The 18,385-nt window shown below is 41.8% G+C and overlaps 1 protein-coding gene across 1 annotated transcript in view; it reads left to right on the top strand.

Moving 5' to 3' along the window:
• Window positions 1-13,900: 13,900 nt before the first annotated feature.
• LOC127662621 (gamma-aminobutyric acid receptor subunit rho-1-like) overlaps window positions 13,901-18,385 on the top strand; it is a 25,560-nt gene continuing 21,075 nt past the window's right edge. The window contains exons 1-3 of the mRNA XM_052153891.1: window positions 13,901-14,018; window positions 16,187-16,237; window positions 16,951-17,057. Of these exons, the coding sequence (XP_052009851.1) occupies window positions 13,903-14,018; window positions 16,187-16,237; window positions 16,951-17,057 (274 nt within the window). The 5' untranslated portion in view covers window positions 13,901-13,902. The remainder of the gene's footprint in view (window positions 14,019-16,186; window positions 16,238-16,950; window positions 17,058-18,385) is intronic.

The following is an 18,385-nucleotide window of genomic DNA, read 5'->3' as shown; positions in this document are numbered from 1 at the left end:
GAGAAGAGCACTCTGATGTGCACAGCACATACAGACTATGTATTTATTTACAGCTTTACAGGAATTAATAATCACACTGGGCCATGTAGCAGACTGCTTATCAGGAGGTGAGAAACTACCATCAAAAACACACAGAAATGCCAAAAATAAAAGCTTGATTTAAGCGAACGCATGTATTTTTGCTTAAATATTGCACTTGTAGGGCACATAAAATGTCCTAAAAAACTGGTCCTTCAAAAGAGTGGGAACCCTGTGAATATTTACTTGCCAGTGGCTAACAACGGACACATTTTAGTCACACAGCTCAAAATTTGTCGCACATGCGAGTGATTACTCGCAACGTAGAGGGCTAAATTATTAATTGGAAATTTTGTGTTCGTCTGTGTTTCTGTATATTTGGCTAATTTTCTAAGATATGATATTATGGTATGCTATATTATGGTAGGGTTAACCGATTCTAGGGCTAAAGCTTACCCCTTCTTTTTAAAATTACAGTACTCTGTGCTAAGAATGGGTTCTACTCTGTGCTAATAATGATTCTTGGTTGCTGAGATAACCCCATTTGGTTGCTAGGCAGTTACCAAGGTGATAATCAAAAGGCTCCTTTCTACGCTGAGTCAAATTTACAAAACCAGATGTCACTATGATGTTCTGGTGCAGAAATATGTTATTTATTACTTGGTTGCTAGGGTAACCCCTTCTGGTTACTAGTCAGTCACCAATTTGATACTCAAAAGGCTCCTTGCTACCCTGAGACAAAAATCTGAAACCGGAAGTCACAACGATGTTATGGCACAGACATATGTGGTTTATTACTTCATTGATAGAGTAACCCCATCTAGTTGCTAAGCAGTTACCAAGGTGATACTCAAAAAGGCTCCTTGCTACCCTGAGTCAAATGAACATAACTAGAAGTCACTACGATGTTCTGGTGCAGAGATATGTGATTTGTTAAATGGTTGCTAGGGTAACCTCATCTGATTGCTAGGCAGTTACCAAGGTGATACTCAAAAGGCTCAATGCTACCATGAGTCCAATGAATGAAACCAGAAGTCTGTACAACATTCTGATCCTGACATGCCCATCTGACTAAGTAGTTTCCATGATGATATTTAAAGAATGATTTCTCATCCAAGTTAAACAAGTCAATTGTCATTTCTCTAGGACATTATGATCCAAAGATATCACTCTCAGCCATTTTCAATGGAAGTCAACAGGGTTTGGTTGCTAGGGGGCTCTAAATAGTTGCTAGGGCGTGGCTAAGTAGTTTCCATGATGATACCTGAAGTCTGATTGCTCACCCAAGTTAAACAAGCCAACTGTCATTTCTCTAGGATATTCTGATCCAAAGATATCACTCTCAGTCATTTTTAATAGAAGTCTATGGGGCTGGCTGCTATGGTACTCTAAATGGTTGCTAGGACATGGCTAGCCAGTGACAAGAGAGATTATTATTGGCTGATTACTAACCTGACTCAAAATATCCAATCCCCAAGTGTCTACAAAATTCTGTTCTGAAGATATCCTTCTGAGCCATTTTGAATGGTAGTCTACGGGGTGGTTGCTAGGGTGCCATAAATGGTTATTAGTGTGTGGCTACGCCATTTCCAAGATGATACTTGAAGATTGATTCGTAGCCTGAGTGAAATGAGCCCACCCCTATGTCTTTACGACATTCTGATTGGGAGATATGATCATACAAATTTCGTCTTGTCATAGTAAGAAAAAACTATTATTTTCATGGGCAAGAGCCTTGCCATAGTATACATATGGGGCATTTTTGGGCTGGTTTGAAGGCAGCATTTTACAGTTTTCGGACACAGCCATATATATATGATGCGAGACAGAAACGGGAATAATGGAAGAATAAACACATAATATAATTACAGATATCTGTAAATATATCCCTAAAACAATTTTAATGGACTTAATCATATCTGGCAACTTGACAAATATGTTTTCCGTATTTTTAGGATATGTTAAAATTAAGGTGACATTTGATTAACTATAATCATTTTGGAAATCACAGATTTATTTGCAAACTAATATTATAAAAGTCAGAAGATATTGTCAGTGTACCACGTTTCGTAAAATAAATGTATATGCATTCATACACTTACGAAAGCCTTAGATTTATCCTGGGGCTCTCTTTGGCAGACAAAAAATTGTATTACAGCTTTCATTTCATTAGTATTTCAGCTTTTCATTGAAATGGCTGATTATTTAAATTTTGCTGTTAGCCTCCTGTGGTAGTGGGGGCGTGGTCGAGCATCCATCCAGAGAGAGAGAAAGTGGTGTTCTTATACCTGAGCTAGATTATATCTAACACATAAAGTTGAAGTTTCCTCAATCTTTTTGAGCAAACTGCAGAGATCGGGTGCTGGTTCTGTGACCAGTGGGTGGCCAGGCTCCTCCCGTTGCTGTCAGGGGAAGCCCAGCATGATGCTCAACAACTGTCAGCGGCTAACATCCTGGCTTATGAGTAGAGCAGGGTATCGTTCCAAAAATTCTGATAGCGATACCGATATCTTGACTTTGATACCGGTTCCTAAACTATACTTTTTTCGATAATTTGGTCAGGATAAAAAATGTGTATATCCACATTAAAACGACGAACACCAGTATTACCACTAGTTGGACGCCAGGTGGTACTATGGGATAATTTTTGGTAAACATGGTTAGGGTTAAGCTTACACAATAAAGCAAGACACCTTGATTTCAAACTTTGAACTTTATTTTTTATTTATTTTAACTAAAAGTTCAAATGAAACTGGAAAAAAATAAGTGTTGTTCAACTTTAAAATGTGTTGTTCCACTATTTGAAAGATGGCTTTACAATAGTTGTGAACATCTCTCTGGCAAAGAAGCTTCATCCGTGCATTCTCTACCTGTCGGATATTTCGTTATCCAGGAAAATATATCATGTGTGTGAATAAATTTGTTTTTGTTCCCTCCTTCACGATATATATATATATATCCAATTACATCGGAAACCTCGGGGCTGAGGGATTAGTGAATATTCTTGCTTTATTGATTTTGCATTGAAAATGAAATAATTTATTTAAAAGTTTAAGTTTTAATTTACCGTCAGGCAATTATCTGTCTAAACATGCAGGTGGAAAATTACTTACACAAATGAAGACATAAAAATTATTATAAATGTAATTATAATGATGATAATAATCACTGAAATATAAATCAAGGTTCGAGGTGAACGTGTTTTTGGATTATTGTATATAGTTTCTATTATTTTACAGGCTGCAGAGTTACAACTGCTCTGTGGAAATAAAGTGAACTGAACTCAAAGCACCTCCTGAACTGAGATGTCTGACGTCATTTGCAGCGCTCAAAAAAAAAAAAACATCGGAAGGCAGAAACAAAGTGTGAGATCCTTAGATGCGCGTGTTCCACGAGACTGCACGCCTCTGTATCAGCGCGTCATATGCCCATATACGGCTTTTCTGTCATCTGTACTTAATAATACAATAAAGAGTGTTTCTTCAAACGTGTCTTTGAATTGTCACGAACCCCTTTCCTCTGCCCCATCTCCGCTTCCTCGAGCACGCACACATACACTCAGCGAGCGTGCTCGCTTCCCGCTCCCTCGATCCGCCCCCTTGAGCTCGTACGCTCTTTTTCCTCCCTCAGGCTTCCACGCCCGGTTTTGCTATTACGAGCTCTCGCTCGTAAACTATCTCCCCCCTCTGACTCATGCTCGCTTCTCACGCGCATCAGCCTGAACATTATGACCACCTGCACTCACGCGCTTCCAATCCCCACACATTAGTTTCACCTGCACTCACGCGCTTCCGATCCCCACACATTAGTTACACCTGCACCTTCCCCTATAAATAGCCAGCACTTCCGTTTCACGGGTGTTGGTTATTGTATTTAGATTCCTGTATTTAGATTCCTGTATTTAGATTCCCGTGTTTTGACCCCCGCTAGTCTCGTCTAGTTTTGCCCCTGCTAGTCTCGTCTAGTTTTGACCTCCCCACTGATTCGTTTCCTCTTAGCTTGCCAGCCCCCCATTCCTCTCGTCCCCCTGTCTTCGTTCCCGCTAGTCTCGTCTTGTTCCTCGCCCTAGTTGTTAACTGTTTTCCCCGCTATCGTTCACCTCCCTCACTGGAGTTGCCCCTTGTTTGTACTTTTGCCTGGACTGCTTTTATTTAATAAAGCAGTTTTCATCCGACATTGTGACTGTCTCATCTTGTGTGTGTGTGTCCGGGTTACATGTATCTACGTACAAATTATTTTTAATTTTAATTTGATGATAATAATAGTAATAATAATTGAATAGATTAATGGGAAAACAAGCCAAATATCACCAAAGGCATCAGCTATTGGAGATCCCTCTGACCATTTTTGATCCAGAGATCATCGTCTGTCGGCACAACTCTAATGTGCATTTCTCTCTAAATTAACAAAATGTTCAGACAGTCTCTTGCTGAACATTCAGAATTATTACCGCTTTTCCCTTTGTCGCTGCGGCTCGCTTCGTGCATGCGCTTGTAAAAATTATATTTTAAAGGCTCATTATTACGGTTTAGTATTTCTCTGTTATGTAGAACAGTGTTAGAAATGTTACTTATAACATTCTTTCTCAGCCTTGGAACTAAAACCATTTTCTGATACTAGTGTTTTTCCTTGATGCCTAACCACAGCCAATCACCAGCACTTTTAGATTTGGGCACATCTAGCATGCTACATGCTTATCAATGACGTTGACGAGATTAACCCCTTAGGTATCGAAATTTGGTACTGAACGACAAGACATTTTACGATACGCAATTTTTTAGAGGCAATTCGGTCGGTGCCTAAAATGTATCAAACTCAATACCCAGCCCTACTTATGAGGACCTGAAGAAGTCCATCCAGCAGCGGGTTGGCCGCAGTCCAGAGCAGTACCGCCAGCTCTTTCAATCCATGAAACTGGAGAGGACCGGCTGCCCGTTTGCTTTCTCCCAACGGCTCCAAGACGCATGCCGGAAATGGCTGCTGGCAGGGTATTGCCACATCGTGAGGAGTGCTCGACCATGTGGTGCTGGAGCAGCTAAACCATTGACTACCAAAAGGAATGGCGGAGTGGGTCCAGTGCCACCACCCTGTGTCGCTGGAGGAACCTGTCCGACTGGCGGAGGACCATATGGCGACGTACCCAAGGGAGGAAGAGCCCTCCTACTCTCTCTCCCCTCCCCCTGTGTGTTCCCCATTCTCTTCCCCCTCCCCTCTTCCCTCTCACTCTGCTCTCCCTCCCGAGCCCGTTCCTGCCCTGCGGAGGCGAGGAGCCCTGCCACCGAGGCCAGTTCCCCGCGCGCAGGGGTTTGCACCCCCTCCAGCATCTACAGTGCCCCGCCGCTCTCCCCCTCAAGTAGAAGTGTCTGTCGACGCAGGTGCGGGTGTGGCTCCTGGGCCAGCCTGCAGGAGTTGCGGGGATCCGGGACACTTCAGAGATAATGCCCTGTGATGGAGCTGGGGACAGTGGTCTGGATCCACGACACCCTGCAGGCTGCCCCTGACCGGGCCAGAGTGTACCGGATACCAGTAATTCTCAAGGGGGTTACTTACAAAGCGTTTGTAGACACAGGTTGTAATCAACCCACTATCCTCCAACTGGACTCCAAAAGAAATTCCGATCAGGGCACAACCTTTATGTCATGGACACTACGCAAGCTTTATGAATTATTGGGCATTAAGTAAATTCGCACCAATGTTTACCATCCACAAACAGATGGCCTGGTGGAGCAATTTAATAAAACCCTTAAGAACATGATTCATAAGTTCAAGTCAAGTGGTTTTTATTGTCATTCAACCATATACAGTTAGTACAGTACACAGCGAAACGAGACAACGTTCCTCCAGGACCATGGTGCTACATAAAACAACATAGTACAAACCCAGAACCACATGAGACTACACAGACTAAATAACATACCTATATAAAGTGCACGTGCAAACATGTGCAAAAAGTATGGGACAGTACAATAAATTATAAAAAATTAACAGGACAATAGGCACAGTGAGAGACAGTGCAGTGCCGACCAGTACACAGTAGTGCAAAAAGATGACAGTTTCTAAAAACGTAAACATAACATATTATGAGATAGTGTTCTATGCACATAGCAGTTATTGTGGTAGCAGCCAGGTATAAAATGAAAATAATTAAAGTCCAGTCTCTGAGTATTGAGGAGTCTGATGGCTTGGGGGAAGAAGCTGTTACACAGTCTGGCCATGAGGGCCCGAATACTTTGGTACCTCTTGCCAGACGGCAGGAGGGTGAAGAGTTTGTGTGAGGGGTGTGTGGGGTCATCCACAATGCTGGTTGCTTTGCGGATGCAGTGTTTTTTGTTAATGTCTTTGATGGAGAGAAGAGAGACCCTGATGATCTTCTCAGCTGTCCTCACTATCCTCTGCAGGGCTTTGCGGTCCGAAACGGTGCAAGTCCCAAATCAGGCAGTGATGCAGCTGCTCAGGATGCTCTCAATAGTCCCTCATGCACGAGGATGCTAGAAATTGGGACAAATGGCTCGATCCCCTGTTATTCACAGTACGAGAGGGCCCGCAAGCCTCTACTGGATTTGTTCTTATTCGAGCTGCTGTATGGGCAGCGCCCGCACGGCGTGCTTGATATCACACACGAAGCTTGGGAGGAGGGACCTTCAGTCGGTAAGAATGAAATTCAATACGTTCTTGATATTAGAGCAAAACTCCACACCTTGGGGCAACTAACACAGAAGAATTTTCTCCAAGCTCAAGAAAGACAGAGCCGACTGTATAACAGGGGAACTCGGCTGCGGGAAGTTGCACCGGGAGATAAGGGACTCGTACATCGAGCTCCAAATTACTCGGCAATTAGCAAGGACCCTTTGAGGTCATACAACGTGTGGGCGATCTCGATTATGAGGTAAAGCGAACCAATAGAGGGGGTGCACATCAAATATATCACCTCAACCTCCTTAAATTGTGGAGGGAGTCGATCCCTGTGATGTTGACTATGGTTGTTCCAGAGATGGCGGAGCTCGGGCTGGAGGTGAATACAAAACCTAATCATATAACCCTGGTTACTTGCGGAGACCACCTCTCACCTTATCAAGTCACAGAGGTTGCAGAAATGTGTAAACGCGTTCTCCCTTCTACCAGGTCGTACTAACCTCATCCAGCACCACATTGAGACCGAGCCAGTAGTGGTGGTACGTAGTCATCCCTACCGTTTGCCAGAGCACATAAAGAAAATAGTTCAGGAAGAATTGGATGCAATGCTTGATATGGGGGGGTAGAGGAATCCCACAGTGATTGGTCCAACCCGATTGTTCTAGTTCCTAAGTGCAACGGGTCTGTATGGTTCTGTGTGGATTATAGAAAAGCCAACGCGGTGTTTAAATTTGACACATCACCAGCCCGCTGATTGATCTCACAAAATAGGGGGCTCCATATCCGGTCCAGTGGATGGAGCAGTGCAATCAGGCGTTTAAGAAGATTAAAGCCGCACTTTGCGAGGGGCTGCTTTTACGTGCACCTAATTTCTCCCTCCCTTTCCTATTGCAAACTGACACTTCAGACAGAGGGCTGGGGGCCATACTCTCGCAGGTGGTGGAGTGGTAGGAGCGCCTAGTACTGTACATCAACCGCAAGCTCTCTTTGAGGGAAACAAAGTACAGCACCATGGAAAAGGAGTGTCTGGCCATTAAGTGGGCAGTCCTCACTCTCTGTTACTACCTGCTGGGGCAGACCTTCACCCTCTGCTCTGATCACGTCCCACTCCAATGGCTCCACCACATGAAGGATACCACCGCGTGGATCACCCGGTGGTATCAGGCTCTTCAGCCCTTTAAATTCAAGGTGGTCCACCGACTGGGGGTGCATATGGCTGTCCCCGACTTCCTTTCCAGAAGAGGGGGGGTAGTGGTAGACAGGCCGGATGGCTCCCTGGCCTGAGTCAGGCAGTGGGGATATGTGGCAGTGGGGGCGTGGTCGAGCCTCCATCCGGAGAGAAAGCCGTAAGGGAATTTACACATGAGCTAGATTATGTCTAACACCTGTCTCTAATTCCAGTGAGCATGAGGAGACAGATAGATGCCTGTAAAGCGCTATATAAATATAAACAGATTTGTGCAAACATTGCTGATTAAAGTGTTTTCAGGCATAGTTATTTACTTTTATTAGTAAGATGTATATTTATACATTATCAAACTACTTTTTATTAAAGTTAATTTTTCTTTTTTTTTTTGTTAAATTATTGTTTTTAAGCATTACTTTTTGGGTTATGATTACAGTCAAGCATGAACACAGATTCATTTTCAATAAAAATTCAATAAAAAAATTCATCAGAGGTAGAACTTAGTTGAGTCTTCAGTTTTAGTGCAGAATAATAAAAATAATAATAAATATAGCTGCAAGCAGTGATACCGGAGTCAAGCCAATTATCTGCACCATGAGGAGCAAAAGAAGCTTTGTGACATGTTTTTGTTTAGAGTCCGATGAACAGTGTATGAGGAGTTGAACTGATTAAACTGATTTATTTTAAAATGAACTAAAAAGAGCTAGTTCTTAGAATTTCTGTCCAGTATGTGGCGCTATTCTGAACCTGCTCAGGTAGAATCTGGGCATGATTGTTATCATGCAGGAAAGAGTTCAAGTGATATAAGCCAAATACAATTTTTTCTATCTCCTGACCAGTAGGGGGCAATGCGACAAAACACTGCAGGTAATCTCAGGGCCTAATGGTGATGACACTTATTGAGTATCGTCTCAATCACTCAGAGCGTTGCAGAGTCACTTTCAGCTTGCTCACTGGGGTTATTGATACAATTACTATTTAATTACTTATTTTTAAACACGATAAACAATCGTATTTTATCTAATTACACAAGGATTCATCCACATTATAGACATTACAGTTTTATCGTCTGTTAATGCCTGATGTGTGTTGCGAAAGGCGCTATACAAATAAAATACTGATAGATACAGCCTTAAGTTTAACTTTGCATGTTACATGCTGTGAATACATTTTGATGTGAGTGCCTCTAGATGATGCAGGCCATTTTCGACAAACAGTCTAGGAGGAGTTTGAAAAAGTAGGTTTTCAAAACATTTAAAAATGGTGGACAGGAAGTTTGCTCGATCATGACATAATTGGTATCATTGTTCTCGGCATGAAACATGGAATCTATCAAGACCAGTCTCATGACTGTAGACATAAGGAGTCAATAGCTATTAGCAGTTTTATAAATAGTATAATAATTTTTGACCACAAGGTGGCGCTGTCCCGGAACTTTTTGAGTCCCTTCAGAGCATGGTGCCAAAGACACATACCGAGTTGACCCCTAATAATAATAAGAAAACTAACGTAAACAATAGGGGTCTTTTTCCCCTTCGGGGCTTGACCCCAATAAGAAAAATAATAAGAAAATCTGAACAAATACAATAGAGTTCCTGCACCTTTGGGCTTGAACCCCTAATAAACAGAAAATCAGTATGAATACAATAGGGTACCTGCACATTTGATGCTTGTCCCCTAAATACTCAAAATAACAGCCACTCAGCAAGAAACAAAAACAAATAAAGGTTTGAGAAAATGGTTGAATGAATGGCTACTGTAAATAAACAGACACAAGACCAGTTTGTGGTTGTGAAATGTGAAGTTCAATGCAAAACCTTTGAGATCTTCACAAAGTATTATAAATCTGTCCTAGAAACTAGAATAGCTAACCATCATGTGTGACCAGAAATGGAAAATTATCGGTTTCAATTAGAGCTACATTCTATAGAGGGACTATTGAGAGCATCCTGAGCAGCTGCATCACTGCCTGGTTTGGGACATGCACCGTTTCGGACCGCAAAGCCCTGCAGAGGATAGTGAGAACAGCTGAGAAGATCATCAGGGTCTCTCTTTCCTCCATCAAATCCATTTACAAAAAACACTGTATCCGCAAAGCAACCAGCATTGTGGACGACCCCACACACCCCTCACACAAACTCTTTACCCTCCTGCCATCTGGCAAGAGGTACTGAAGCATTCGGGCCCTCACAGCCAGACTGTGTAACAGCTTCTTCCCCCAAGCCATCAGACTCCTCAATACTCAGAGACTGGACTGACACGCACACACACACACACACACACACACACACACACACACACACACACACACACACACACATGTTGTGTTTCCACGTTTTATGGGGACTTTCCATAGACATAATGGTTTTTATACTGTACAAACTTTATATTCTATCCCCTAAACCTAACCCTACCCCTAAACCTAACCCTCACAGAAAACTTTCTGCATTTTTACATTTTCAAAAAACATAATTTAGTATGATTTATAAGCTGTTTTCCTCATGGGGACCGACAAAATGTCCCCACAAGGTCAAAAATCTTCGGGTTTTACTATCCTTATGGGGACATTTGGTCCCCACAAAGTGATAAATACACGCCACACACACACACACACACACACACACACACACACACACACACACACACACACATGTTGTGTTTCCATGTTTTATGGGGACTTTCCATAGACATAATGGTTTTTATACTGTACAAACTTTATATTCTATCCCTAAACCTAACCCTACCCCTAAACCTAACCCTCACAGAAAACTTTCTGCATTTTTACATTTTCAAAAACATAATTTAGTGTGATTTATAAGCTGTTTTCCTCATGGGGACCGACAAAATGTCCCCCACAAGGTCAAAAATTTCGGGTTTTACTATCCTTATGGGGACATTTGGTCCCCACAAAGTGATAAATACACGCTCACACACACACACACACACTCACACACATGCACACACACACACGTGTCCTGAGTTGCACTTTAATTACTGTCACTTTATAACTGTCTGCTACCTCAATAACTGCTATGTGCATAGAACACTATCACATAGTATGTTATGTTTACGTTTTTATAAACTGTCATCTTTTTGCACTACTGTGTACTGGTCGGCACTGCACGTATTGTCTCACTGTGCCTATTGTCCTTTTCATTGTTAGAAATTTCTTGTACTGTCCCGTACTTTTTGCACATGTTTGTATGTGCACATTATATAGGTATATATAGGTATTTTATATAGTTGGGTATATAAAAAGCTGAAGTTTGAGGCTTCTGGCACTAGCTCACTGACGTTTGAGGTCACAGGCACTGGTTCGCTGACGTTTGAGGCTTCAGGCTCTGGCTCTGGCTGGTTAACCGTGGTATGCATGAGCTTGGGTCCACTGGACACTGAGGGCCAAGCCACGGGGGGTTCTGCGGACGGAGCTGCGGACGGAGCTGCGGGAGGTGGAGGTCGGATAGCAGAGGACTTTCCCCATCTCCTCTTCCTCCGGGCGGGTGAGACTGGAGACGTTGGAACGCTGTGCGTGGTTGGCGTGGCATCAGGCTCGCTGACCGTAGCTGACGTGGGCTCAGGCTCGCTGACCGTGGCTGACGTGGGCTCAGGCTCGCTGACCGTGGCCGGCGTGGGCTCAGGCTCGCTGACCGTGGCTGGCGTGGGCTCTGGCTCGCAGACTGGGGCAGGTGTGGGCTCTGGCTCGCAGGCTGGGGCAGGCGTGGGCCGGGAGGCGGAAGCCCGTCTTCTCTTCCTCCTCCGGGCAGACAAAGTTGACCGTGCTGGCTCATGGAGAACGACAGGCGTGGGGGTGAGCTCGCTGGCAGGTGGGACTGGCATGACAGGAAGTGCCATGGACGACTGGAGAGTGACCACTGTGGGTGGAGAGGTAGGATCCTCCTCAGCGACGGCCACGGTGAACGGCGTGCCGCAGACCAGTAAAGTCGCCTCCATGAAGTCACGGAGCGTCCAGTAGCGCGTTGCCGGTGGCAACCGCTCCTTCAGCCAGCCACTCAGGTTGTCCCTGAAGATGACCACAAGGGAGGAGTCAGGGAAGTCTGAAACGTTCGCCAGAACGAGGAAGTCGTGGATGTGGTCTTCTACCGGTCGGTCCCCTTGCTTCAGGCAGAGCAGTTGGTAGTTGGCTCGCTGAACCGCTGGATCCATTGTTTTGGTCGATCGTTCTGTTATGATTGTGAGGAATGCAGGGGAAGGCAGACGGGAGGTTTGGATCCAAACGCAGTTTATTTAACAAGCAAAAGAAAAGGACACAAAACACAGGAGCAAATAAAAGGTCCACGATGGGAAAAGGAAACTAAAATACTAGATAACACACAGACGGGGTGAAGGTAGCGAACATCCACGAAGGGTAGGGAGATCCTTGAACGGGTTAACAGCTGGGAACAAGAACAGCAGGGTAATCCTCGGACGAACAAGAACAGCCAGGAAACATTAACTGTGCAAAGCAGGGAGAGAGGTTAGCAATGGACAATCGACAAACGAGAGGAGGAACAACAGGGTTTAAATAGACAGACACGAAGATGACAAAATAACAAACAGGTGCGGACAATAACACTGTGACGGTGGTGATGCGGGCCGGGAATGACTGGAAGTGTAGTTTATACAAGGACAGTGAAACACGGGGCGGACAACAAGGAAAACGTGACATGGAACGTGATCAGTGATGAGTGAAACAGAAAACATGGGGCAGACAACAAAGGATCGTAACAATTTTACATTTGTGATGAACGCATTTACCAATTTAACATTTGATTCTGGCATTTTATTCAGCTTCATGTAAGTTCTGAACCCTGGTTGGAATAAGGTGAAGCTTTTGTGTTGTGTCCGGCGGAGTTATTACACTGGGCAGTGCCAGTACTAAAAGGGAAGGAAGACGTTGGCCATGTTCAAAATGGCATTCTACCATAAAACTCTTACTAATTGTGCCTTACATAGATATGACAGAAGAAGTAAGATTAGTATGGGGTCATATGCCATTCTGAACACGTTCATGTGCAGATCAAACAGATTCAAAGCAGTGCTTAACGATGGCATAGACCTTATTCACACTAGTGGCATATTTGATCTTTAATGAGAATGACAATGAGGCTTTGAGGGATTGACTGTCTCTTCAATGGGCTGTTCTGCAGTTTAAAGTGTTTTTATTTCATTCAGCAGAAAAACATTGATCAAATATCTGTCCAAGAACATTCAGTAGACAAACAACTGCAGACAACATGAGTTTTGGAACATCAGTTTTATACCATTTTATGTCATTGAAGAGACTGTAAATCTGTCCCTCACAGCCTCATTTACATTCAGATTCCAAATCAAAGATGCTGCTAGCGTGAATAAGGTCTACTGAGGCAAGTGTTAACGCCCTACTTCAATGTTTTAGTGCATTTCCATCTTTATACGGTGGAAGGATTTGTTTAAAAAATTTTTATAAACATTGACTTTATTAAACATTATTTATTGTTTTGTTTTCTCTCCTAAGAAGAAACTAAATGCAAGATTGATGATAAATTAAATAAATATGAGTTAGTGTGTACAGAATCTGCCACAATCAGTCACTGACAGTAAAACACTGACACAGACATTCTGGAGCACAAGGCTAAAAATATCCTTCCATGAACGGGATGAGATTGAAATATAATACATTGTGTTTCATTTGGGACTATCGAGAAAATTCTACATGTATGCATATGGAACTGTAGCTGGACATTTCTTTAGGGAGAGTCCTAACAAATGTTTGTAGCTTGACTGAGACAGCCAGAAGGGCCATGACTGTCTGTCTGTCTGTCTGTCTGTCTGTCTGTCTCTCTGTCACAGCAGGCAGGTGCAGAGCACTGGATCATTAAGAGAATTGCTTTGAGGGAGGCTCATCGTGAGGAGAGCGCATCCGCCACTGGATGGATCAAATCTGTGCCATCTGACGCTTGGGATTTATGGCTTTAGTCAAAATTGCTTTTCCCAGTGTGCAGATTAAAGATTTGTGTGATGTTTGCAGGGCGACTGTGTGCTCTCTCTAAACAGACGATGTCCGCGGGCCGATGTGTTGAAGGACTATGAGCAGCATGCAGCTGGAGACGGTGTTTGTGTTCATGTGCGTCTGTCTGATGGGCGCTGCAGAAAGAGCCGCTCAGAAACGAGGTCACAAACTGGAGACCTACAAACAAAGCAGGTAATAATCCGCCTGTGAATGATGACCTGTCAGCTGAGTGAGGAACTGAGAATGATGGTTCTTTATGCGACCCGTTTGAGTTAGAAGAGAGAAGGCCCTTCATCTGTTTTGAGAGTGTCTGTTCCTCTCATTCTGTCTTTCAGAAATACAGTGGGCTGTCAAAGCTGGACGTTTTTCCAACTTAAAGAAGTGTTATGACATAAAATGCAAAAGAAATGTTTCAGATTTTTGGGTTCAACCTAAAAGTTGTAGAACATTCTGTAGAAAACACTACAGATTCAGATCATAAAACCAAGATAAAACCCAGTCCTATATTGTACGATAAACATTCTGTCCGTGTGTTTCCAGAATGCACTTGAAAAGCTTCATCCTAAAGATATGGTAATCAGACAGCATATGGTTGGTGTGATTTCCTGCGTTTTCTTATCGACAGTGATCATCCAGTTCAGTCGCTGTAAACCTTTTAACTGACGCTGGATGGAAAAGAAGCTTTCTTTCCTAATGACACACTGAACATCATCAGCAGTGTCATTTTATACCAACAGCTCATTTCATTTAACATTTGAGATATGTTGGTGAGTAAATGTGTCTCTGAAAGATGAACTCATCGCGTGTTAAACACATTTGTGACAGACTGAATGTTGTGAGCGCTGGTTTGTTCTGCGGAGGATTTCTGTTGAGCGGATTATTAAACAGCTGCAGAGCAACAACATTACGACTGCAGATATGTCACAGTCTTCTGTTCATCTGTCATCTTACTGAAATCAAACATGCAGCTCTGATTCATAAAATCATTTATGGTATAATCCATATTTAGGAATTAAACTGTACAACAATGTACTGTAGAAACAACAAGAATAAAAGAAACATCTGGTGTTGAATTGAAAGACGACAGCAGTTCAGTTATAACATCAGCAACAGTTTTTATTAACAGGTTATTAACAATGAATTCGATTGGAAGAGCATCATTCATCTACATCTGCCTTTTTCAATGTAAAAAATGTCTCTGTATATTTGTGTTGTCCAGTTAAAATATCGAAACATCCTCAAGGTGCATTTACATGAAGCAAAAAGATACAAGATATTTAGTTCAGCCTTTCTTTTCTACCAAAAAACATTTATTACAAGAAAATAAACTATTTGCTAATGGGTTAAGAAAAAAGAAAACATTGGCATCTAATTTGTTCTTGCAGGTATAAACCCCTGAAAACAAGACTTCATACATAATGCCGTTAAACTCACGAGACGGAGCAGTCTGAACGATGATGAACGAGACATTACTGTTCTCCACATTTCCAAAGGCAAAAGACAGAAAGAGAAATGAGTTGAGGATCTCAGATTACAGAAACAACAGGAATTATAGGCATATGCAAATGAACTGACATCATCTCTTAGTTCTGAGAGGTGAACAGTACAGAAAGTTCTAGAGACCATACAAACACAGTGTTCTGTTTAACTATGTGAAAGCAGTCATTCAAAGATGATATTTTAAGACACCAAGTCAAGTTGGTAAGCAGAAATGGGGTCAGAGGTCAGTCTTCTCTTTAGATAAACTGTCGTCTAGTTCCTCTGACTTAGTCACATGATGTCAAATCTACAAACAATCCCTGCAATGACATCATTAGACAGAATGCAACATTTTTCCGATGCTTCCAAATGCAACAGAAATAATCTTATAGTGATGAATGCAAAGAATGAGTTTGTGTCAGTAGTTAGTGACTGAAACCGTACACACGAAACAACTCTTACTTAAACGTCTACATGAGAAAGCACTGTTAACTGCATTCCTGACATGGGTCAGACCCTCAGTCACACCTCAGAGGTCAAATACACAAATGACCTGGAACATTCATAATTATAACATAACCGATTGCAAACGCTTTGATTACCTTTTGATATTAACAGTTGCTGTTAAAACATCAGAGGGTAAACCCGCCCCTTCATGACATTCTGCTCCTCAAGTATTTTCTTCTTGTTTTTAGGATTTACATTTTTGGTGATTTTATTTTTGTCATGTTTATTATGAAATATTTTGTTTGATTTGATGATGCTTTCAGCCCTCTCGCTCTTACTTCCATTCTGAAGAATTCTGCACACTGAAATCAAGAGTCCACAGATTCTGGATCTGCTGATTGACAGAATTTAATACTATTCTCTGTGTTGTGCAGATTACGCAGAGAAACAACACGAATGGACAGAGGAAATCACAAGTCTGGCAGGTACACAGTCTTTATAATCATCTAGTCAAATATTTTTGTGGTGAAATGTCCACACCTAAAAGTGAGTTAAATGTTATCCCAAACAGATGAGGATTTAAGGTTAATGCTCTATTTCATTTTAAATCAACACATGACCTCCCTACCTTAAACCTAAACCTAAACCTAAACCTAACCGATAGTGTCAGCAAAAGCAAATGTGAGATAAAAAACACAAGCACGTCATTTTGTGCTGCTTCTATGATGCTTTCGCCCTCACGTCGACTCATGTGCTCTTCAGGACTCGTACCCGCTCCTTTACATCACAAGTGCAACTCTCTATCAGTCGAGCTAATGCACAATTTCATCTCACTCAAACAAGCTTGTAAATGTGTTGTTATGTAATGCAAACGTTAAAATGAGACATGCGCTATAGTAAACGTGTTTAGATGTCAAAAGTAAGTGTTTATGAAGTGATAATCTGCTGTTTTACTCATGATTTGTGTGAAAGAGAATAAAACTGATGCCATACGTACAACAAGCCATGCAAAAATCATTCAGCACAAATGTAGACATAGTAATGGGATTCTATAAGTCCAGGTTGCAATCTTTTGTAATTTTCTTTCTTTATTTTTTTGATTTCTTCTGGAGATTAGGGTTAGGGCACGACTGTGTGTTGCAGGTGAGCTGCACCAGTTTTGTCTGATAGATTCGTTTTGCTTGCATCTTTATTTTAGTCCGATCTTCAGAAGAAGTCCAGACATGACCAAATCTCCCATGACCAAATCTGAGCAGCTGTTGAGGATAGATGATCATGATTTCACCATGAGACCAGCATTTGGAGGTAAACAACATTTGCACACAAACACATGTTCTCTTCTATTAAACGTTCACCTGAACTTCTGCATGAAGCATCTGAGATCTTGACTTCATATATTCGGGGAAAACAAGCTTACATGATGTGTGCATGGTGTCATGGACACACTCTTTGGTTTGGGAGAGATTTGGTGTAACAGATTACATTATAATTAGCTTTTTTTGATGTCAAACGTCTTGTGTCCAATCAAATTCATCTGTTACTTTGTAGAAGCCTGTCCAATTAGACAGATGTGAACATGGACCGCTTGTGTAACATGAACTCATCCTCAAAAACCATCAACAAAACGACTGAGGATTAAATACAGAGAAACATGGATTGTGTAGTTCACTATGTGTTCACTACAAGAGCATCAAGAGACATGCAGAATCCCAAACTGTGTGTCGGCAGTGATTTCACAAGCTCTTTGTCTTGTTTGAGTCGTGTGCTGTTACATAGAAAAGGTAAACAGACGTGTCCAGATGTGACTGCAGCGCTCTGATTGGTTGTGACCCACTTGTGTTGGAGCGCTGGAGTCTGAGCTAAAATAGGGCGTTAAATCCCTCTGAGAGCGTCATACAGAATCACTCTGGGACATTTGAACTGAGGAACTATCTGCACATCAATACTGTTATTCATTATAATAGTAGTTATTACTAATAACTGACATTAAAATGATGTTTTTCTGAAAGGTAATACACACATTATGGTATATGTGTCAAGTTTTATAGGGCAAAACAACTCTCAGAAAATGCAAGTATTTCTTCATGTACACTTCCATTAATAAGGCTTGAAACTCACAAGTCAATTTTATAAATCTATTTTTCAGCAAATGTTCAGTTTAAACTTAAGAAAATGTTGTTTTTCAAGCTATATTATATGAGCTGTTTTATTTTATATGAGGTGTGTAACTTTTTAAATGAATTAGGTTATTATTATTATTATTATTTTCTACCCCAGATGTTCATTTAAACATAAATAAATATCGACACCAGAATGGGTAACATTGATGCAAGGAACTGCTTTATTAAGATAGATTTGTATTTTTTGTATCGACCGATTGAATAAAAAATGACATTTGTGTAGGATTTGAATTGTTGCATTCAGTTCCTCTCACGTGGGACAGACCAAATCACCATTTGAAAAGGGTTCTTACAGACATTTGATGTGTTTAAAACCAATGACTTTTCATGTTGTTTATCTAACGTGTTTAAAAGTTCTCACAACAAAAATATGCCTTTAGATCTGTGCCTTTAATGCAATAATGGCAGTTTATACAAAGTGCCATCTGTTATTATACAACTATATTTGATCTG

Source organism: Xyrauchen texanus, chromosome 22, assembly GCF_025860055.1.
Source record: "Xyrauchen texanus isolate HMW12.3.18 chromosome 22, RBS_HiC_50CHRs, whole genome shotgun sequence".
NCBI classification, from domain to species: Eukaryota; Metazoa; Chordata; class Actinopteri; order Cypriniformes; family Catostomidae; genus Xyrauchen; species Xyrauchen texanus.
This window is presented reverse-complemented; position numbering and strand designations above follow the sequence as displayed.